This window comes from Mytilus galloprovincialis, chromosome 10 (assembly GCF_965363235.1).
Source record: "Mytilus galloprovincialis chromosome 10, xbMytGall1.hap1.1, whole genome shotgun sequence".
Taxonomy (NCBI): Eukaryota; Metazoa; Mollusca; class Bivalvia; order Mytilida; family Mytilidae; genus Mytilus; species Mytilus galloprovincialis.
In genome coordinates, this window is record NC_134847.1 from 53,458,698 (window position 1) to 53,484,013 (window position 25,316).

At 33.9% G+C, this 25,316-nt stretch overlaps 1 protein-coding gene across 1 annotated transcript in view; it reads right to left on the reverse strand.

Moving 5' to 3' along the window:
• Positions 1-12,819, reverse strand: part of LOC143047832 (uncharacterized) — a 69,841-nt gene extending 57,022 nt beyond the window's left edge. The window contains exons 1-5 of the mRNA XM_076221113.1: positions 12,710-12,819; positions 8,634-8,758; positions 4,980-5,039; positions 2,650-4,188; positions 64-813 (exon numbers count right to left, since the gene is read on the reverse strand). Coding sequence (XP_076077228.1) covers positions 64-813; positions 2,650-4,188; positions 4,980-5,039; positions 8,634-8,758; positions 12,710-12,791 — 2,556 coding nt within the window. The 5' untranslated portion in view covers positions 12,792-12,819. The remainder of the gene's footprint in view (positions 1-63; positions 814-2,649; positions 4,189-4,979; positions 5,040-8,633; positions 8,759-12,709) is intronic.
• Positions 12,820-25,316: the final 12,497 nt, after the last annotated feature.

Here is a 25,316-nt window from a genome sequence, read left to right on the forward strand (position 1 = left end):
ATGAATCCTTTTTCTTTGATACATTTTGATGCAGATTTTAAACGTGAATTTGGATAATCTTACCTTTTGATGATTTTGGTTAATTATTGATAAACTTTGATCCATTTGAAAACTTCTAACCATTGGTTGCTTCGATGGCTGTTGGGTTAATTTGTTTTGCGGGATATCTGTTGATTTGCTGTATTTCTGAACTGAATTTGGAGACTCACGTGAATGGTTTGTATTGTTTTGCGTGAGCATAGTCCTTATTGTACTTTTGGTTAATTTCTTTGGGCCTAATAAACTATCAGAGTGTTTTTCTTGATTAGAAGAAAAACATAACGAACTTGACAACACTTCTTTCATGCGATCACGTTGGTGCCGACTTAATATCCACGTTTTTAAATCCTGTTTAACATTGGTCATTGAAGTAGTCTCTATATTTTTTACTTGTGACGGTACTCCATCATTGGAATGATCCAGGACCATAATATTTTGAATTTGTAGAGAATCTTTTGAAGTGTTCGATGAAGCGCTGGTAAATAACTGTCTATTGCCATCTCCAGTTGATGTTTCTAGTTGTGATAGAGGTTCTTTAGTTAATTGTTCTTGAGGTTGATTCGTTTTTGTAATCATATTTTCTGCAGAAGATGATGGTATTTCTGAACTCAACTCTTTTTGTGGTCTGATGAACGAATATATTGTTTCTGTTAATGATAGTGGCGATTTATAATTCAGATTCGTTGAAGCTTGTGACACTGGGAGAGATGGTCTTCCAAACATTTCGTGATATCTTTGGTTTCCTACTGCAACATAATTTGGATTTTGATGCATCTGAAAAAATCAAATGAATTCTTACTTGCAATCCAAAATAAGATGTTCAAAATAAAGTTAAGTATGCAGTTTTCATAAAGTTTTATAATTGTTTTTTGTTTGTGTCATTTTAACTCAAGAACCAAATGTCTAAATTCTGTTTATATATGACAATCATCTGAACAATATTTTCAACTTATGTAAGTTCTGAAGAGTAGATCAGAAGAGAAAACAGGTGCAATAATTGGACTGTGACCTGATAGGTAACAGATAAAACTTAGTAGTGCAATAGAACGCCTACGTACCCCTAAGTAGTTTCTCCTAATTAATCTTAGGCAGACCCTGGTCTTTTTCTATTCAGACTATACATACTAGACACCCCTATATCTTGATAGGCATGACGGCATAGTTATAAATCATGCATTACATACCAAAACGAACACCCCGGCCGACTGGACTACTTTTATCCTAGGCGAGAGACGTTCAATTGGACATTTCTATTCCACAGATAGCCATTAAAGTCGGCCGTTGGACCAAGAAATAGATACTGAGTGGTTTAAAACTAACCAAGTACTCGAAAAATTGTTCATTCCAGTGTGTTCATCTTCATGGGCACCTGAGATCACCCCCAGTTTTTGGTGGGGTTTGTGTTGATTAGTCTTCTATGTGTACTATTATTTGTCTGTTTATCATTTGTTCATTTTTAGCCATGGCGTTGTTACTTTATATTCGATCTATGAGTTTGAATATCTCTCTGGGATCTTTTTCCGCTCCTTTTTTCAACTTAAAGGGATCTTTCTTTTAGGATCCAATAAACTCATCACTGATACCAGGATTGAAATTTTGTATTTACACCAGACTCATCAGTGACACTCGAATCAAAAAAGGTAAAAGACGAAGTGGAAGAGCATTGAGGACCAAAAATTCATAAACGTTTGGCCAAATACAGCTAGGGTACTCTATTCCTGAGGTAGAAAAGCAGTAATATTTAAAAAATTCTAAGTTTTGTAAACAGTTAATTTATAACAATGACCATATCAATGATAACTAAAGTCAACAAAAAGTGCTTACTAACGCGCTGGTGATATCCTCGGGTAATGAACACTCCACCAGCAGTGGCATCGACCCAGTGGTTGCAAATAAACTCATCATATATACCAGGATTGATATTTTTTTTTACACCAGACGCGCGTTTCGTCTACAATAGACTCATCAGTGACGATCGAATCAAAAAAGTTAAAATGGCCAAATAAAGTACGAAAATGAAGAGCATTGAGGACCAAAAATTCCTAAAAGTTTTGCCAAATACAATTAAAGTACTCTTATCTTGAGGTAAAAAAGCCTTATCATTTCAAAACGAAAATTCTAAGATTTGTAAACAGTTAATTTATAATAATAACCATATCAATGACAATTCAAGTAGTTGGTCCGCTTTCTTTAAAGGGACACTAGCTGTTAAATTCATGTTCACCGATTTGACTAATATTCTCATATGTTGACATTCTTTTTCTTTAAATTGAAGTTCACATGAATACGAATTCAATGAGGTCGAATTATTCACTTGCAAGTGAATAATTCATCATCAATGTACGTTTCTTAGCTTATTTTGACAAAATTGAAAAATACTCCCTTATTATTTCCGCATTCTTTAAAGGGACACTAGCTGTTAAATTCATGTTCACTAATTTGACTCAAATTCTCACATGTAGACATTATATTTCTTGAAATTGAAGTTCACATGAAAACGGATTCAATGAGGTCGAATAATTCATCATCAATTTTTCTTAGCTTATTTTGACAAAATTGAAAAATACTCCCTTATCATTTCTTTAATTAGTTGTTTAGATTTAGACATACCTGATGCGTTGCTCCTACTGGTGAAGTCAACTGTGTTTCTTTGATTGACGGTTGTTTACTTAGCCTTTCTTTTGTGATAACACTACCTAACAACTGTTGCAACACAGACTGATGGTGGGCTTCCGGTTCTGTAGACTTATGATAAGTGGATGGAATCAACAATTGGAAGTTCGGAATGGACATAATTGGTGTTGACAGTGTAGGAATCGATGTTGTCCCCGATGACTTTTGAAGTTTTGGTTTTGAAAATAACGGCGAGGTTATCGTAGTAGAAACTGACTCAAGGGAAAAGGATGTTGTTTTTACTTTTGTTTCTTGTTTTTGCTTTGACGCTGTTACTTTAAAATAACGGTCTCCTACCTGTATAGTAGTCGAAACTGCTGTATTAGCACTTGCACTGTTTGGAAAAGATGGTACTGGGAATATCTTTTCTAATATTTTTATTTCGTTCGAACGCACATTTAGTGACGTTTGAGAATTGAAATTGTTTCCTGAAGAAGATTCTGTCATCCTTTCCTGTTTTACAGTTACGTTTTGATAAATTGATGAGATACAGTCATCCAGTTTTGACTGAGTTTTCTGTTTTCGAGTGTGAATTCTCTCTGTTGAGTCAGTAATATGCAAACAATTCGAACTTCTAGGTAAGGCTTTGTTAGGTTCGACGGTAGATTTGATATTGTTTGTTACAGCCTGTTGGTATAATAATCTTTCACCGGATGTGGTGTTACTGTGTGTTATTGGGACATTTAAAGTTTCTTTATCAGAAGTCTTTACAATACAAAACCTCGAAGATGTGGATGGAATTACTGTTGGATCAGGTTCTGAGCAAAATGGGGATATCACAGTGTTAGGAAATTGTAAATTAGAATTGCTTTTACTTTTTACCGAAGATTCATTTCCTGAAGCTGGAAATTCGGTTGCTATAAAAGATGTCATCGAATTAAGTAAACTACGTACATTTAGTCTTGTAAGTGCATCTAAACATCGATTATCTAATTGGGAATCGTGGTTGGATAACGGTAGAGAATGTGTCATTAATGGAGTAAGTTGGTAAGTAGACTCTTGTGGTGATGTCACCTTCTGATTGCTTGTTTGTTGGTGTAATTTTACAATTTCCTGGGATACCAGTTGTTTGGATGTTCTTTTTGGTTTCGATTTACAATTTACTGAATAATCAGGAAATAGTTTTTCTTGGGTTTTTGAAGGTTCACATAAATTTATAGCTTTAGACACTGGATATGCATCTTTTGGACCGTGACTGGAAAACTCATATGTTAGATTCAATTTATCTGTACAATTTAATGACAATGTGTTTGAAGTCGCTAGGGTTTCTTCATGCAATGGCTGTCCTGAAAATTCATATGTAGATTGTGAGTCATTTTGGTCATCTTTAGATGATGAATCCTTCGTCTGTGTCAAGGAAAGTGAACTGATTGCGATCGGAACTGCAGTATTGGTGCATTCGTCTTCACCCGACTCCAAGGACTCAGTCGATTCAGTCGGGAAAGGAGATATAGAACCATTTGAATGAGGTGAATACTGTTAAAAACGAAATGAAAGAATGCATAAGTTATGTTGTAAGTATGTCCATATTACATAATTTCTAACTAAATCTGTAATGTATTTTAGTTTCTTTGTCTCCAAAGTTTAAGCTTTATGCAGAATAAAATTATATGACTTTCATCCAAGTTAGATGATCATAGCCATACATTGAAGGCAAGTGATATTGATATTCAAATCTGATACATCCAGAAAAAAGAAGATACTATGGATCAGGTAAACAAAATAAAATTCGGGAATTCGATTAACGTTTTAAAAAAAGTAACTACACCAGATGCGTCTTCTACTATGCTAAAGCCTTTAGTATTGTTTGACAATATTATAAGCCATTTGATATTATTTGCAAACAATATCAGACGCAAATAATTAACAAAAATAATTGTAAAATTAATCCTTGATTCTATTGATCAGAGATAAACAAAACAATAGTGAATTGCCGGTCATTTCCTAAAGTAAAAGGGGAAAGGAAATAAGGAGTTACAGGCAGAAAAAGAAGTTATATAAAAAGAAATTTCGTCCAGTTTCTAAATTTATATTTTGACTTCTTACACGATTTATGCATATAACAATAGAAGGACAGTACCGTGTAATAAATATACAATTCATCAATTGATAAACTAATGTGACAGTTGTTGCCCTTGCTTTTGGTGTACATGTATTTGAGCTTTTGATTTTGACATTTGATTAGGGATTTTCCGTTTTGAATTTCTTAGAGTTTAGTATTTTTGTGATTTTACTTTCTACAATAAGAATATTTCAAAACAACTTACAGGATTTTCATGTTCTGTGACCTCTAGATCTAAATCAACAGCTACTTCTCTTTCTGGTAACTAGAAATAAATTAATGAGTTTAAGAAAAAATAAACAATCTTATCTTATCGGATTGTTTTGCTTCATAGATATTTTGATCTGAGCGTCACTGATGAGTCTTATGTAGACGAAACACGCGTCTGGAGTATTAAATTATAATCCTGGTACCTTTGATAACTATTTTAACCACTGGGTCGATGCCACTACTGGTGGACGTGTCTTGTCCCTGAAGGTATCGCCAGCCCAGTAGTCAGCACTTCGGTGTTGACATGAATATCAATTATATGAAAATTTTAATGAATTTCCTGTTTACAATGTAAAATTATGAATTTTTCGAAATGCTAAGGATATTTTTATTCCAGGCATGGATTACCATTTGGCATTTCTTTATGGAATTTTGGGTCCTTAATGCTCTTTTACTTTGTACTTGTTTGACTTCATAACTATTTTGATTTTCACATCACTGATGAGTCTTATGTAGACGAAACCACAGGCACTTGTCTCAGAAAAAAATTCCTATATACCTTAATATAACACATAGGTATATAGGAATTTTTTCTGAGACAAGTGACTGTGGACGAAACGCGCGTCTGGCATATTGAATTATAAGCCTGGTACCTAAAATAAAAGAGGGACGAAAGATACCAAAGGGACAGTCAAAACTCATAAATCGAAAATAAACTGACAACGCCATGGCTAAAAATGAAAAATACAAACGGAAAAAATAGTTATTATCATTATCATAATATCGTCATTTCGAATTGATGTTTTGAAACCAATTTCACGAAATGGGGCTTTTGAGTTGATTCTCATCGCAAATCATGATAAAGCTTATGCCAATTGTTTTCCTCTAGCCTTGTTCATCGAATCTACTAGTTGAAAATAATGTGTCATCAAGATGCGAATCTAGATACCAGACCAAATGCTTCACTTTTATTTGGACAAATATAGGAACACGTATACAATTACAAAAGGGCAATTAAAATCAGAAGAAAGACAAATGTTAAATAATCAAAGATATACTGCACAGGAATCTAAAGCTTGCACCTACTGACCAAAAAACAGGGTATGAACTCATGCACTTCTAAAGGTAACGACTTTTTCAGGTCGTGTGGAAGTATGGTGATGAGTCACAATTAATAATAGCCATAAAAGACGAAATTAGAACTGGATTGCGTCAACTAAAAGTTGACCACGTCTAAGTTAGTTGTAACAAAGGTATTAAGCACCTACCCCCTACCAACGGCATCCCGAAAGGAATCGTAATTCCACAAATTGTGTATCTACAAGGAGACCCATTCTTTATATGTGTTGATTCTGCTGGAATGTTGCTTCATAAATATACAAGTTTACAATGTGAAAAATAAAGACATCTCTTTCGTCTGAAAAAAAACATGCTCTCAACTAACTTCACAATATCTTATTTGGTGTTGTTTAATTGTTTCTAACTGAACGATGGCATTACAATGGGGCTAAACTTAACACTCTTTTTAGTGACTTGAACTTTTGTTCGTTTGAACGAACGTAAAGTAAAACTAAATTCCTCATTATCATGCTTTCTGTAATTCATTGGAAAACGCTCTGACAAGATAGATGAGTTAAAATTTTCAATTTTGAACTTTCATTGATAAATTAAAATTGCAAGACTAGCATGATCATGTCTATGTCACTGAAACTAGAGCTAAGTATAACACAAATATAGCTTGGCCTTTCCTAGACCCATAGCCTACTTCTAAAATAGTGTCCATTGATACGTTCATGTACACGAAGGAGCTGAATCAGATAAAAGAGTCGACAATTCTCTGTTGCTACGATATTCAAGATCTTGCGAATGACATTGGAACTTACATGACCGTGTGTTGCTGCACACCAGTGTGCTATACAAATAGTTTCCAAGATAGCAAAACTCAACTACAGGTGAAACAACACCTCTGTCATCTTTTCATCAATTGGGATATTTCTATTAATCCCAATATATAATTTTATTATCACTGAGTTCTTCAAATGCATTTAATGTCGGATTTGTGTGTATATTTATTTCCTTTATGTTCTGTTATCTTCTTTTTTGTTGAATATAAACTCATCATAGATACCAGGATTAAATTTTGTATATACGCCAGACAGGCGTTTCGTCTACAAAAGACTCATAAGTGACGCTCGAACCCAAAAACGTTAAAAAGGCCAAATAACGTATGAATTTGAAGAGCATTGAGGACCAAAATTCCTAAAAGTTTTGTCAAATACATCTAAGGTAATCTATTCCTGAGGTAGAAAAGTCTAAGTATTTAAATGATCGTCAACGTTTTATGTCTTAATGACTATAAAATTGAGAATGGAAATGGGGAATGTGTCAAAGAGACAACAACCCGACCAAATAAAAAACAACAGCAGAAGGTCACCAACAGGTCTTCAATGTAGCGAGAATTCCCGCACCCGGAGGCGTCCTTCAGCTGGCCCCTAAACAAATATATACTAGTTCAGTGATAATGAACGCCATACTAATTTCCAAATTGTACACAAGAAACTAAAATTAAAATAATACAAGACTAACAAAGGCCAGAGGCTCCTGACTTGGGACAGGCGCAAAAATGCGGCGGGGTTAAACATGTTTGTGAGATCTCAACCCTCCCCCTATACCTCTAACCAATGTAGAAAAGTAAACGCATAACAATACGTACATTAAAATTCAGTTCAAGAGAAGTCCGAGTCTGATGTCAGAAGATGTAACCAAAGAAAATAAACAAAATGACAATAATACATAAATAACAACAGACTACTAGCAGTTAACTGACATGCCAGCTCCAGACTTCAATTAAACTGACTGAAAGATTATGATTTCATCATATGTACATCAGGCACAATCCTTCCCGTTAGGGGTTTAGTATCATACCATCATAACATATATGAGAAGAACATAACCCGTGTCATGCCAACAACTGTTTTTAAAAATAAATGTGTTTAGTTCCGACGCAAAGACCTTATCAGTGACTCAATATTAACGCCAAAATATGCAATCTTTAATGACTTGACAACAGTATCGTAATTATATCCCTTCTTAATAAGTCTATTCAAAGGTTTTTTAAGTTTCTGAGGTGAATACTGACACCTTTGTGCTTTATAAAGAATATTTCCATAAAAAATTGGATGTGAAATACCTGAACGTATAAGAAGTCTGCATGTTGAGCTATATTTACGAATGATGTATGTCTATATGACATCCATTCAAAGCATTTATTTAATGTATTTTTGCATCTAATCTTGTAATGTGCTACTCAAATTGGTACCATACGCTTATTAATATTATCCTTTATCCTAACTTTCGTATTTAGAATAATAAATTAGTACGTTTTAGCTTTATACATTTAACATTGTGTAGTAGTAGTCAAACCAAAAAATCCTTTTTTGACACAGTGATTTTCAGATTTTCATGGGAATGATTATGTAAGGCAATGACAGTGACATAAAATGATTGATAATGGAAAAACTATCTTCAGAAATCTAGGCTGTACAAGAAATGTTATATGACCTTATTTTTAACTTTTATAACTGATATGCAATTTGGGTTTTTCGGCCAAGTGCCCAAAAAAAGTTAATGTCTGTGTTCTTTTTTTTACCTTCTTAATAATCCTTTTGTTTTCAGTAGCTTTTTCTTTTACGTCTGCATTGCCTGATTTCTTAAAGTCACCAGTTTTAAAGTCTATAGCGTAAGAACACTTTACCTTCTCATGCTTCTTGGGTCCTGTAGAATACAATATAACCTACTGCAATACAATGATGGATTACAATATAAAAAAGTTTTACATAGAATGCTGAGTCAATACCCCTAAAGCGCTTCAAAGTGAGGAACTAAAAGGTAGTACGTTTAAGAACATCTATGTACAGTGAAATTGGGCATGTTTCCATTCTTTTTAACTTTTTAATGTTTTGATTCACTGAGTTTGTCATTTGTGCTGATTTGGAAAGCAGAGAATAATAGAAGAAAGGTGAACAAATTATGAAGTTAAAAATGTATGCTATTACCTATCGTGTATTGACATCTATTATCCAAATTTGTATTGTGTTTTTTTTTATGATTTTCATTTTGTATCAGAATATTGTGCTTAACATTTTAATATAATATCTTTACATTTAAAGATGTTTTTCTTCTAGTTTTTACACAAATTACAGAAATGGGTAAAGATAGTTATTCAAGTGCAAACGAGTTCATACCAGCTCGGTTTCAAAGAAGGGGACTTTCAAGTTCGGCTTCAAAATGAGAATTCACAACTCCTGCGGCTTTCAAAGAAGAGGACCTGCAAGCTTGGCTTTAAAAGTAGGAGACTTATAAGCTCGACTTTAAAAGAAGGAGACTTACAAGCTCGGCTTTAAAAGAAAGAGACTTCTAAGCCCGGCTTTAAAAGAAAGAGACTTACAAGCTCGGCTTTTAAAGAAGGGGAATTACAAACTCGACTTTGAAAGAAGAGGACTTACAAGCTCGGCTTAAAAAGAGGAGGACTTACAAGCTCGGCTTTAATAGTAGAGGACTTAAAAGCTCGGCTTTAAAAGAAGGAGACTTACAAGCTCGGCTTTAAAAAGAAGAGGACCGACAAGTTCGGCTTTAAAGAAAAGCCATCACAAGCTCGACTTTAAAAGAAGAGGACTTACAAGCTCGACTTTAAAAGAAGAGGACTTACGACCTCGGCTTTAAAAGAAGGAGACTTACAAGCTCGACTTTCAAAGAAGAAGTCTTCCAAGCTCGACTTTAAAAGAAGGATACTTACAAGCTCGGCTTTAAAAGAAGAGGACGTCCAAGCTCGGTTTTAAAACAATATGACTTACAAGCTTGGCTTTAAAAGAAGGATACTTACAAGCTCGGCTTTAAAAGAAGAGGACTTACAAGCTCGACTTTAAAAGAAGGAGACTTACAAGCTCGACTTTAAAAGAAGAGGACCTGCAAGCTCGGCTTTCACAGAAGGAGACGTGCAAGCTCGCCTTTAAAAGAAGAGGACTTCCAAGCTCGGCTCTAGAAGATGGAGACTTACCAGCTCTACTTTAAAAGAAGAGGACTTACAAGCTCGGCTTTAAAAGAAGGAGACTTACAATCTCGGCTTGAAAAGAAGAGGACTTACAAGCTCAGCTTTAAAAGAAGGAGACTTACAAGCTCGTCTTTAAAGGAAGAGGACTTACAAGCTCGGCTTTAAAAAAGGAGACTAACAAGCTCGGCTTTAAAACAATATGACTTACAAGCTTGACTTTAAAAGAAGGATACTTACAAGCTCGGCTTTAAAATAAGAGGACTTACAAGCTCGACTTTAAAAGAAGGAGACTTACAAGCTCGACTTTAAAAGAAGATGACCTGCAAGCTCGGCTTTTACAGAAGGAGACTTACAAGCTCGCCTTTAAAAGAAGAGGACTTCCAAGCTCGGCTTTAAAAGAAGGAGACTTACAAGTTCTAAATTAAAAGAAGAGGATTTACAAGCTCGGCTTTAAAAGAAGGAGACTTACAATCTCGGCTTGAAAAGAAGAGGACTTACAAGCTCAGCTTTAAAAAAGGAGACTTCCAAGCTCGACTTTAAAAGAAGAGGACTTACAAGCTCGGCTTTAAAAAAGGAGACTAACAAGCTCGGCTTCAAAAGAAAAGGACTTACAAGCTCGGATTTAAAAGAAAGAGACTTACAAGCTCAACTTTGAAATAAGAGCACTCACAAGCCCAACTTTCAAATAAAAGGACTAACAAGCTCGCGCTTCATAATATACAAAATGTACTTTGGTCAACGTTTTTAAACCCGAATAAATTTACCAAAGAAGCATTCAATCCTTAAATAATTACACTGCATTTATGTTTCATTATGGTGTGTTATTTTGATTGGCTAACAGCAATTTCACGTCATTTTGTAATTAACCTTCATTTTAAAATGAAATATAACATTCAAGATGACACGAGCTCCCACAATAAAATGCACAGGTAAATAAAAGAAAAACTGGATGGAAACAGTGTTTCATAAACCTACCTAATAAATGTAATTATAAGTATTGAATGCTGCTTTTAGTAAATTTATAGGTTTGTAAAATTGTTGACCGTGCGCACATTTTTATCAAATCAAAAAAACGTATAAAAATGAAACATACATGTAATGCATAATAATATATATATTTGACTACACAAGGTTGTATAAGAAAAAAAATTTGTAAGGGTTCCGCGGAACCCAGTGTCTCGCCTATTTTTGCTGTAAATCTCAGGCTCAACAACAATGAGAAAAAAAATCAATAAAATATTCCTTTTGTTACTATTATATGATTGTAAGAAAATCTAAGTCCATTTAAAAGTAAATTACAGAAAAAACGGAGTAATCTTTTTACAAACTTTACTTCTGGATACAATCTTATGATCATAAATAAGCTTTTGTCCAAGTTTGGTACAAACCAAGGATAGTTTAAGAAGGTTATTAAAATTTTAAAAACTTTAACCACAGAGTGAATGTAATGGTTCCCTGCAGAAAAACTAAGTCCATTTAAAAGTAAAATATGGAAAAAATGGATTTATTTATTTACAAAATTTACTTCTGGATACTATCTTATGATCATAAACAAGCTTCTGTCCAAGTTTGGTACAAACCCAGGATAGTTTAAGAAAGTTATTAAAATTCTAAAAACTTTAACCACAGAGTGAATGTAATGGTTCCCCGCAGAAAAACTAAGTCCATTTATAAGTAAAATACAGAAAAAATGAAATTTTATTTTTACAAAATTTACTTCTGGATATCATCTTATGATCATAAACAAGCTTCTGTCCAAGTTTGGTACAAACCCAGGATAGTTGGAGAAAGTTATTAAAATTCTAAAAACTTTAACCACAGAGTGAATGTTCTGTTTCCCCGCAGAAAAAACTAAGTCCATTTATAGTAAAATATGGAAAAAATGGAATTTTATTTTTACAAAATTTACTTCTGGATACTATCTTATGATCATAAACAAGCTTCTGTCAAAGTTTGGTAGAAATCCAGTACAGTTTAAGAAAGTTATTAAATTTTCAAAAACTTTAACCACAGAGTGAATATTTGTTGACGCCGCCGACGACGCCGACGCCGACGGAATGTAGGATCGCTTAGTCTCGCTTTTTCGACTAAAGTCGAAGGCTCGACAACCAGGAGACGAAACAAAAAAAGAAATATATACAGTCATATTTATTCGTTCATAGTGTGTTAATTTACGTTTTTTGATTGAGTTAAGCCTGACAATTGATATTTTATCGTGTGTTTTTCTATGTTGTGATGTTATGCTATTGTTTCAGAAAAAGGAGAATGTTTGGTACCATTAAAACGTTTAATCCCGCTGCAAATGTTTGCACCTGTCCTACGTCAGGAATCTGATGTACAGCAGTTGTCGTTTGTTTATGTAATTTATACGTGTTTCTCGCTTTTTATATAGATTAGACCGTTGGTTTTCCCGTTTTAATGGTTTTACACTAGTAATTTTGGGGCCCTTTATAGCTTGTTGTTCGGTGTGAGCCAAGGCTCCGTGTTGAAGGCCGTACATTGAACTATGATGGTTTACTTTTATAAATTGTTATTTGGATGAAGAGTTGTTTCATTGGCACTAACACCACATCTTCCTATATCTATGACAGTTTTAAAGGTATGATGCAAATTGTTCGTTCATCATTTCGTTTAAATGTCAGATTTAAATTCATGATTATAATGTTTATATCTACCCGCTTTTCTATGGACTCTGGTATGGTTATTAACTCCACACTGTGTTTTAAAGTATTCCCCGCATACCTTACACCATGGCATGGTAATGTATAGCTACTTGATCTGCAAAATAAAATCAGAGGCATTCAGTATTTTGATATCCTGTAATGAACAGAAAACGAAAAAAAAATGTTATCAAGTTTTTCTTTTATTTATCTCTGCACGTTTTTGTGGAAGCACGTGTCATCACGAATGTAACATTTCATTTTGATATGAAGCTTGCAGCCGATTGCATTGAGTGTGTAGGTATAGGTAATATCTTTGGTTAGCTTGCTTGCTAGCTGAACCGTAAAGTCATTATTAGGTTTGGTATACTAGTCTGCCCTCTTTCGAAGTAGTCTATACCTACATACAGATTGGTTATCTGTCAGACTAGTCTACTTTTAAAGGAAACATCATTACCGGAAACCATTCCAAAAGTAAACTATATATAGTTGTATTAATTTCTATGTAATTTGGTCTCTTGTGGAGAGTTGTCTCATTGGCAACCATACCACATTTTCGTTTCCTAAATGTAGCTACAACTATGAAATAAAACCGGTTCTATAAAGAATATAAATGTAAAGTAAAATTTTGCAAAACATTTATAGTCAGAGAATAAAACGGCATTTATTCATAGATCAATCTAAAAAAAAATATACCAAGTATATGAATCCCCATATAGACTTCTTTCACGAAACTTAAGTAATGTTTTACGTTAATTATTTCGGTGGTGGGCATACCAAAAATATTTTATGCTACAATGAGGGTGGTATGGGAGTTTAAATTGTCGCGCCTTCTGCGGAGTATGTTGCGCAATGAAATCGAATTGGTTATTTAAAATATCAATTTAGGACAAGGTTGCATCGGCACTTGTCTCAGAAATTGTTTTTCCCTTATACCTTAATATAACATTAGAGCCGTGGTGAAGTGGGTATGGCATCGGACTACTAACATAAAGGTTGTCAACGTATATTTGTTCCAATGGAAACTTTGTTATAAACATTGTCATAATATCTATTCCTGTTGGAACAAATATTCTATCATACCATTTATTCCGTTAGGAACATATACTGTAATATTTATTCCTGTGGGAATAATATTCCAGAATATATTTTCCTTCTGGTACATATATTATGAAGGAACTTTTATTCCGCGACAGGTTGCTGGGTCGATCCCCGCTCCGGGGAGAAAATTTCAGGGACTGAATTGTCGGCTCTCCCTTGACACCATTTGCTGGTATGGTCTTGAGAAAACGATTATGATCCGTATCTCTTGCACGTAAAAGACACCCTTGTAGATTTCGAAAAAGAGCAGGCTAATGCCGCTACAGGACAGCACTCGCACCCGCAAAGTGGAAAGAGATTAATATAAGTTGCAATTACTTTTTTCCCAATCCACTATAAATAAATACGTTTCAACTTATATAATCTTCAACTCCTTTATAGGAGATTTGCAATCGTTCTTGAGAAAAACTTTCAAATACAGTTTGTTTAATGTTTTTTAGACAAACTTTGTTACGAGACAGCTAACGAGTTAATCATTTCTGGTATCCAATAATAACGTCGTCTTTCGTTAGAGCCGGAGTATGTTTCTTTTCTTGAACAATATTCTTTTTATTTTTATTATACTAATATACAGAAACAGCTAGGAGATGAGGTTTATAATTTACAATAAATATTCAATAGAAACAATATTTTGTTTTAATTGCTTCTGGAAAAGGTCGGGTTTTTTTTTAATTAATTAAGCATCAAATAATTTATGAACCCTCCAGAAAATAGATAGAAATGAGGGACGAAATATACCAGAGGGACAGCACGGTCAAACTCATAGATCGAAAATAAACTGACAACGCAATGGCTAAAAAATAATAAAAAATAATACTAGCTAGTTGCCGGTACTTTAAATCTTTCTAGCTATTATTACCTCAGAAGTATTACTGAAGCTGACTATGTCGGTTCTTGGATATTTTTTAATATATATATATATATATATATATTGTAACGCCATTATATACATCTTCTCGCTATTTGTCCGCCATTACTCACGGAATATCACACAGGTTCCCGTAAAATGTTGACGTCATAAAACAAATTATCTTACCTCTTATACATTTCTAGGAATATGATTGGTTAAAAGCGTCCGCGTGGAGACGGTGTATATTTGATATTGGGTTAGCAGGGAGGCGGTTAGTAGTGGTGTTGCGTCCCTTTATAAAAACAAAACGGTACTGAGAAAAATCTTAAAGGTTTCAACAGACGAAGAAATTGATGATTAAGATTGAAATAAATTCATAAAACACATTTAAACCTATTAAGTATTTATTGCTGGCATCTGTCTTTGTAGGATCAATGAAAGTAGTTTATTAATGCCAATAGTATTGAAGACTTGCTTATTTTGATAGGTCACTAGACTAGTCTAAATTGCACACTAAAGATAGTCGGTAAGATGAATTCGTTACATAGTGTGCTAGTGACCTAACAGTGGCGTAGTCAAGGTTGAAATGATGTGGATGTCTGTTTTTTCAGACATTGTTCCTGTAAGAACATGTACTCCCTAGAATCCAACACTGGTTAGATTTTTGTTTAATTTCAAAATACCCACCAATTCATATAATTATGTTTCAAACAAAATTTTAATGTTTTCTCGAAATTCCATGTAATTCATAATTTATTTATTTGATGTAAATGTTTCCCCGGGCCAATCTTATACATGTATTTGACTGAAGTGATCCACTTTCCTAGAATTTCTAAAAAAAAAAAAGGCCTTATCACAGCGGCACTTCGGACTATAAGAACTGAAGTGACCCCATTAACGCGTCGTAGGGGACATCATCGAAATACCTGGTGTCCGTCCATCCGGTCTTGTTTGCACTCTCACGTGTACAATTCTTGCCAGATTTTTATATCATAAGCAATGACAATTTCGGAAATAAGTCATAAGCTTTGAAGTTTTGAAATATAAATTATACGGAACTCCCATTGCATTTTCTGAAGCTTTTATTTCTCCATTAAAAATAAAAGGAAAAGGAAAAACATTATTTTTTATTAGTTATTGCCCTTAATTGTTCCTTTGGATACCTCCGAGTTTAACTGCTGCGAGCATATCTTTATTTAGCATCTGAGCCACTGGTAACTAATAATATCTGACGCCACAATGGAAAAGTCATTTCTAAGTAGTATAAAATTGAGAATGGAAATGGGGAATGTGTCAAAGAGACAACAACCCGACCAAATAAAAAACACAACAGTAGAGGGTCACCAACAGGTCTTCAATGTAGCGAGAAATTCCCGCACCCGGAGGCGTTCTTCAGCTGGCCCCTAAACAAATATATACTAGTCCAGTGATAATGAACGCCATACTAATTTCCAAATTGTACACAAGAAACTAAAATTAAAATAATACAAGACTAACAAAGGCCAGAGGCTCCTGACTTGGGACAGGCGCAAAAATGCGGCGGGGTTAAACATGTTTGTGAGATCTCAACCCTCCCCCTATACCTCTAACCAATGTAGAAAAGTAAACGCATAACAATACCAACATTCCAGCAGCGCCTGTATACGGGGTATATATCTCCCAATTGAAACGATATTCCCGTGCTTGCATTTCCTATCATGATTTTCTTGATAGAGGGTTGCTGCTCACAAAAAGGAAGCTATTAATCCAAGAGTTCCAAATGGTGAAGTTGAAATCATCCCTTCGTAAATTTTACGGACGCCATCACGAGTTGGTTGACCGTTATGGAATAACCGTTTCACAAATGATATCGGATATGTTCCTTACGTCGTAACTACAATCCCCTTCCCTTTCATGAATGTGACCTACCGAATTAGACTATTTACCGGATTTGTTATCACATAAGCAACACGACGGGTGCCACATGTGGAGCAGGATCTGTGTACCCTTCCGGAGCACCTGAGATCACCCCTAGTTTTTTTGGGGAGTTCGTATTGTTTATTCTTTAGTTTTCTATGTTGTGTCATGTGTGCTGTTGTTTGTTTGTCTTTTTCATTTTTAGCCATGGCGTTGTCAGTTTGTTTTACATTTATGAGTTTGACTGTCCCTTTGGTATCTTTCGTCCCCTCTTTTTTGACGTCAAAAGTTCAAGCGGCCGGGTCAGCCGTGATTAGCGATAAGGTGTATTGGACGGCATAAAGGGGTTCGTGCTTTTAAACTTTTTATCATTTAAAAGTGTGGACAAAAAGTCATATATGATATAGAACTCACGTTTTTAGCGAAACAATAGTACGTAAAACTATAAATAAACATTTAACTGAAATATTTAAGAAAAATATGTGAGAATTAACAGACAAAAGATAATTAATAAATCAAAGACGAATTCAAATATACCGTGTTTCTATACTTACATATAAATAGTCAATGCAACAATCTTCCACGCGCCGACAGAAAAATACACAAAAATATCATTAATCGATATACTCACTATCGTACACGTACTTTTCTAAAAATAGAATCGAGTGCAGACGACAGAAATCAATGAAAATTCCAATGGATAACAAATGCCTACAGAACGCGTGTTTCTCAAAATTGCACCCCAAATAGAAATTAATTGTTTTATAAGAAATGAGCATATAATACCCTCTCGACTTTTGCAATACAGGTGGATATTTATTTACAGGAGCCTGTTTCAAGAACAGATAATATAATATGTGTGATTAAATGCCCGTTTTCACTTCCAAAATTTGCTTGTACAAGTTTTCTTACATTTTGACAGATTTATTTTATAGTGACAATCATCTAAGTCATCTAGAAAAACTTATATCAAAATCTTTGGCGGACTTGGATTAAATAGATTATAATCCGATCCTATTTTTACTTGAAACTTGGATTAACTTATTAATTGCGGTCGAATTATCCAATCACAGGTATATAGCTTTTCCTTTGACTAAGTTTTTTTCATAAAAAAACTTCGAAAGTTAACTTGGACCAAGTTTACAACTATACCGATTAACGTTGAAAGTGACAATCGTGCTTAAAGGGACATTACGGAGCAACAAATGTAACTTCAAGAGGGATATGACTTTTCGTCTGAGTCACAAATTATTTTCTTTTTCTTTCAAAATTTAACACTAGTAAGTAAAGGGATTACCTGGATTCAGAATATTTTTGTTTGTCAAATGCTTCAACACAATATGTTTGTTTGTCATCTGCTTCAACACAATATTATTTTTTTCTCACCAAAGTATCATAGTATATTTTTAGGAAAAAGGCATAACCCCCGCCCCTCCCTTTCTTAAGTTAAATCGTTCATTTAGCTGTCAAATTCATGTTCACCTCCTACGACTGCCGTCAAATAACCCGATTTGAAAACAAACAGGAATTATTAAAAGATAACGACCTCGTACAATTGGACTTTTCTAAGTGTGTTTGATTTCATAATATAGATAACAAAAATAAATAACTTATCGTTGTTACTTGATATATTTGAATTTCTGTGTTTTAACGCAAATTTTAAGCACCGTTTTAGGGGTGTTTCGTAGCGCCTATTTTTTATTGGTGAAGCCGGGAAGCCACTGTGCCCGGAGAAAACCATCGACATTCGATAAGAAAATTGATACTCCTAGTCAATTAAGATTGGAGTCGAGTGCACCTGTGCGAGTAGGGTATGACCTCATAACCTCAGTGTTGACTGGTTCATGATTACAGTAGTAACTACATGTACTTGGACCACTCGACCACTGAAGCCCCCTTTACCTTGTATAAGAATTATCAATACATGCGTAACCAGTATTTAACTAATGAATTAAATTGAAGGTCACATGAATACGAATTCAATGAGGTCGAATCATTCACTTGCAAGTGAATAATTTTTCAGGAATACTTCTTAGCTTTTTTTGACAAAATTGAACTAAATTGGCTACTCAAAGCGAATTATCATTTCACTTTTCATTTTTATTAATGATTGAAGTAAAAATTATATTTTATTTGTTTTATATGGCTAATGGCCCGTTAAGATTCGTTTTTGTTAGTGTTGTCAAATCGTACACTTTTTCCTAACCGGTTACTCGGATAATCGTTCGACCGATTAACCGGTTAACCGGTAGTTTAAGTTGGTGTTTGAAAGCCTTATCAATAGTACCCTACAAATAGATCAGATGTGGTATGAGTGTCAATTTGACAACCTTTCATCCAAGTACCAACTTCAAATTGAAAAATAAAAAACAAATCTTGATCTCGTAGTATTAAATATGTCTGAAACCGCTTATTCTTTCCTTTTCTCTTGTTGTCTCCGAAAATGATGTGGAGTGTTTCAATTTGAAATGATTAATTATTAAAAAGAAGATGTGGTATGATTGCCAATGAGACAATTCTCCACAAGAGACCAAAATGACACAGAAATGAACACCTATAGGTCACCGTACGACATGTTTCTTTACTTTGTTTGCTTGTTTCTTTAACCCTATTACTCGTACTATCACGTCTACATATGAGTACATTCACATTGGTTTGCATTTCACAATTTTTGAGATAGTATTTCGTTTAAAGTAAAACTAAGCCTTGCACTGCGGAGGTTGCACATTTAGATGTAAGTTTACACAATATTAGATCAAAAACGAAAAAATGAAGTAATTAGTAAAATTTAATCGCATTACTGATTTAAAGTTACTGTTAAAAAACAAGTATACTGATTATGTTTCTTTTAGATCCTGCCCCGAGCTCTAATTAATTTTATGTTTTGAGGATTATCAATAGCAATCAATATACTGGACAATTGATCTGTCAAATTAATTACCACGACGACATTTTTTAAATAAAACATTACTATTTATTGATTTCAATATACATTTATATCAAATCTATCAGAATTGAAAAAAAGTCCGGTTAACCGGTTATCGTTTTTGGTATTCGGTGTTTGGTCGTTCGACCGGTTAACCGTTGACAACACTAGTTTTTGTTCATCCGAATATAACACTTTTATGATTACTTCAAATTCAACAACTAAAAATGTGTTAAATAGGCATAATAATATATAAGTTAAAATGTAAAACTCGCTTTGGTGTTTTCTTCCTATAATTATAGAAAAGGTGCTAAACGAATAATAAAAAAGTCTGGAAACCAAGTGACTTCCTCAAGTATTGCGCAAAGAAAATTGAAAAATAATTATTTTAATGAACAAGAATTGTTAATAGTTAGACCTTATTCTGTATTTCGAAAACAACAACTTCCACTTATAAAAGTAAATGTAACTACATTATTAATACAAACACTGGTCCGGTTGGAGATTTAACTGCAAATTAGTCATAAGAATTTTAATTACATCAAGTGCAGCTTCGAATTAGATATGTAGCCCTCCTCATATAAAACACTTATTCAGCTATTACACCGCGAAAATCTACCTACGGCTTTGCATAACAGCAAAATTAAGTGACAACTTATTAATCCACCAGATAATGTATCAGAGATATTTTTTCAAAGGATACAAAACAACACGCAGACTCCAATGACACAAAATTATGAATATTCTATTAAGTGTAGGCCACAGTAAAATTCAAAATGATTTTCTTTTAATTCGTATGCTTAATTTTATCAATATTTGCGACTTTAACCAGCTCGATTGGTTCAGAGTCAGGATCCTTATCGGCCTGTTCAAAATTTGATTTTGAAGAAAAGGTGAAAAAACTGCTGGAAAAACTTCGCTTGGAACATAAAATGGAAGTATACACTAAGAAGATGAAGCTATGGGAAGAATCTGTTTCTTCTAGTTTGGATAAAGTGGTCGAGGCGAAGAAAAAAACAGAAACATTTATTGAATCAATGCGAGAAACACAACTTCAGGGCCAAACGCGTTTTAATGAGTCTTTACATGAAACCATTGACCATTTTAAACTGCAGTCTGAAAATAAAACTGCGATGTACAAAATAAAAATGAACACGCTGTTGGATTCGTTTTCTTTAAAAATACAAGAATTAAGTGGAGCTGAACGTAAAAGGGAGAGTGCAATGCAGGTATCTCTTCACAAGGAGCAGAACAGATTTAATGCGTCATTTGATAAAATTGTGAAAAACTTTCACAATCGCTTCAATAACTCTTTGAAAGAAAATTCTATAAACCAGCAGAAAGGTAGGAAATTCTATATAATTGTAACCTATACTACATGCTAATTTGTTATTAGGGGGCAATAGGGGGGGGGGGTCTGTTAACATGTTAAAAACACCTCGATTTTGGCAAAAACAGTTAACAAAAAATGCAAAAAAGCTGATAACAGTTAACAAAGTGGGTTGAAAACAGTTAACAGCTTTATTTGATCTCAGATAACAATTAACAACACCTTGAAAAGTGCCACAACAGTTTAACACTAAAAGGTATCCCCCCCCCCCCCCCCTAATTACACGCACATCTTTGCTTCTTTAACCATAAGCCCAAATAATAAACATCTATATATTTATCGTTTGAATTGTTTTACATTTGTCATTTCCGGGGCCTTTACAGCTGTCTTTGTGGTATGGGATTTGCTCATTGTTGAAGGCCGTACCAACCATATGAATATTGTAGTCGTAATGTTTTTATTTCTAGTGAGCCACAGCAATTAGTTTTGCGCTACAAAAAAAATCGAAGATTATAATTATTTTCTCTCTCGATTATTTCATGATGCTTCAAATTACTTCAAGCTATAATAAAGTCAAATAAAACTTTCAATAAATATATTTGTAATATAGATTCTAAATGTATATAGAATTATCATTTCCACTCAAAGACGCCCGACAGGCTGTAATTGCTTAAAATCATTATCATTGACATGCAATCACTGCAATGGTGTGGATGAGGGTCCTTCATTTCGGTATATTCTTTTTTTTAAAGGTCAGTTTATATGTGAAACAATTGCTCAGATTGTGGTAAAAGCATAAAATTTGGCAGAGTGTTAGTTGATGTCATAACTAACATTTATAGCTATGAACCCAATTCAGAAAATCAAAATGGCGGCTCTGGGCGGCCATTTTGAAATCATGTCCAAAAAATTAATAAAAATTATTAAAAAAAATTATGAAAAATATATTACTTTACCAATTTTGATAAACTTTCGTATATCTGATGACAAAGGATATCAACTGAGGACTATTGAAGTATAAGGTGGCCATCTTGAATGGTGGCCATTTTGGAAACGTAAATTTCAAATATATCATTATTCGCTATCCTGAATTGTTTTTGGAATTAATACTAAGTTTTATATGCATTTACAACTAGTTTTTCTTATCATTTATTTATATGACTGCTGCTATTCATATAGGATATATTCAACAAGTGCTGAAGTAAGGCATGCATATGTTAACTAATAAATGTATTTAAAAGATATGCGTAAATTCTTTTAATTGCAGTTTAGCATGTAGGGCTTAATTACTTTTTTACCACCAAAAAATGTGTATATATACAATATAAGTTATGACCACTGTATGTTGAAATGGAATAATACGTAGGTATTAAGTCAAAGGAGCTGAAAAAATAATAAATAGACTGGAAAGAATTCCGTAACGCCAAGAGAGGACACATAAGGATTTACAATGTCAATCAAATACAAAAAGAGCAGACATAGACATTTGAGCTGGTAATCAGTCATGTTCTGTAAACATACAACTGTTCCAAGTTGATGAAGGCAATGTAATTGGAGAATCACAAGGCAAAAGGTACTTATCCTGTCAAAGCAAATCTTAAGATCAAAATATATTTTGTCAGGAAAAACGAAAAAAGTCTAAGATGAGTCAGGGATTGAAAATAACAGTAAAAAAACATCCACGGTTGTAATGAATTAACAAGAACAATATGATTGCAGGAATTTTTTTCTTTCATTGTGATGAGGTATCTGACTATCATCATGAAACCTCGACAATTATGATCGACAATAGAGTATGTGACTGTCACTTGAACTACTAATCATTTTTCATTTAGCAAGACTCAGTGCTGGAGATTAATATTTCAGGACGGATATCATGCTAAATGTTTGTTAAAACTGCACGACAGGGCAATTAGACAGAATTCGAGACACAGAAAAAAGTCAAGAATCTGTTATCCATGGAATGGGGCTCGCCTGATTGATAGAAAACAGTGACGGCTCACACTATGGAACAGATATTGTTTTAATATTTGAAATTGATGATATCGGTAACTTGTACAGTAAACGTTCTTAGTAAATATGAGTTGTCATGGAAGGAATGATTAATACAACACTTCTGAAAAATTGAATACTAGCTGCCATAGATGATATGCAAGCACACATGAAAGGTTGCGTCTTTCTCCGGAATCTCAACGAATATGTTGGGGAAGTTCTGAAACAGGCCACGTCTTTTAGTCGTGATGATGAAGGCCTCTTCATAGTCAAAGTAACTAGAAAAGTTTGAAGAGTTAAGTTTGTTACTATAAAAAGGTTTACAGGGACATTCAATGTAGGCTTTCCAAATGAATCAGTTCCACAATCTTTGAGACATCTTACTCTCTATCTGAGGACTGATAAGTTGCAGTTGTATCCTTTTAACGACGAGTTGCACAATTGAACTATTATAGCTGAGAAATGGTAAGTCTTGTCTGCCACTCAACGGTATTTCTGGACTCAGTCTTGATGTTTGGCCATCCTGTATCATTCTTACTAAGGAAACTTATGTCTGTTGAACTGATTCGTGTCAACAGCTGTTATTGAGTTTCCCTGTAAAGTTATTCTTAGTATCAAGCATATATATTTTGCCTGCTATGGCTATAGGGGTGCCTTCATTTTTACTTTTATTAGGTCTGTTTCAGAGCTTCAGGATTACATTTGTTGAAAATCAACTTGTATGCTTATAGATATCCTATAGCAGCTACATTCCAATTTGGTTAACTGCGTTGTATCAGTTCTTCCTTCCATGATAACTCAAAGATCTTCCAGGCGTTTACTGTACAATTTAGCCTGATCTACAAGCTTGGAGATTGGTAAAATACTTCTTCCAGACCGTGTGCCATCAATGTATTTCATTATTTAGGAAAGCACAAATCCAAGGATAAAAGATTCCCGGCTTTCTTTCTGTGTCTTTTATTCTGCCTATTTCTATGTATCAATCATCAAGCATGATACTAGTGATTTGACTTCTCCAGCTCTTACTTTGGCTAAGGGAATATGTCTTGTAGTACAATCGCACAGTCATGCCCTATTTTTGTCGATTTGAAAATGCCGATGTATCATGGAGATCTTCAGATACATCACCACAGAAAAAATACATTGCAGTCATTGTTCTTTTTGATCCAGTTCCACTTTACAGTGTCTGGTTACTTATTGTTTCCTTTCAATTGGCAACTTATCTTCAACATCAGAAGTATGTTTTCCCTTTAGCTGATGAAATATTTTGAGGTCTGAAAATTTGTTTGACATGGTTTGTGCCATTTTGCCTTATGGTTCTGGAGTGCTTCTGCAGTTCCATAGCCCTCATTCAACTGTTTCGAATTGATCGAAAGGAAAACCAATTCAAGACCCAACATCTTCGTATGCTTGCATCAAAAGAGTGATTGCCAGCTCAAATGTCTATGACTGTTCTGTTTGTATCTGCTTGGCATTGCAAACCCTTACATGTCCTCTCTTGCCGTTTCACACATTCCTTCCAGTCTAATTGCCCATTATGTTTTTCTTATATCTAGTTCCAGTGTTTTCGAAATCTACAATTTTGATCTTTTCCAAAAAAAAACATTCGGTCATAAATTATATTATATATACGTAATTTCTGTTTTAAAAAGTTACTTAGACAAACGTGCAAGTAACAGAAATTTTAATACTGATATCTTAATTTTGTAACATATGCATGCCTAATCTGACCTCTTTGTGAATATCCAATATAAATTAGTAAAAAAAAGTATGAATGCAAACAGTGAATTAATAAGATTAGCGAATAATGATATATTGGAAATTCACGTTTTCAAAATGGCCATCATTTAAGATGGCTACCAAAAAATCAATATATATGAAGTCCTCAGATGACAAACCTTGTCAATTGTGATGAATATACCATATGACTATATAATAATTTCCTGCAGCAAGCGCTTAACTTATAAGTCAAAGTGAACACGGTTACTAAGGAATTGCAAATGTGTAAAGGCAGTATTAAGTTGTACTACTCTATGTTAATGTGGAGGACAATGTGATAGAATATGATAAACAGAGTGTGCTTTGACAAAACATGTACATGTACATTTCATTTATTGTTAGATATTGTTAACGTCAATTGAGAACATTTGAGCAGTTGAAGTTCTTATAACATTACTTGTATGATATAAAATTCATTATGTCTGCAATCAAAGTTTTTGAAAGTTGTTTCAAATGAATAATATCAACAAAACGAATTATCCAGTAATCAGCCAACTATTATAAATGGCAGGTATACAATTCTTTTCTTGCTTTATTTCTACGTATGAAATAAAATTCTCCTGTTATTCTATGTTGAACAAGCGGTTACACGAACATTGCTTTCAGAGTAATAGTTCATTTTATGATCCTCTTCGTGTCCGCGTTTTAATGCTTTTGTACCCACTACAAAACAAAAGTATAACTTGGGGAGGGGGATAGGCTAGCTTTTTGTCCTGTTTATATAGGTCAAACATATACATTTGTATAT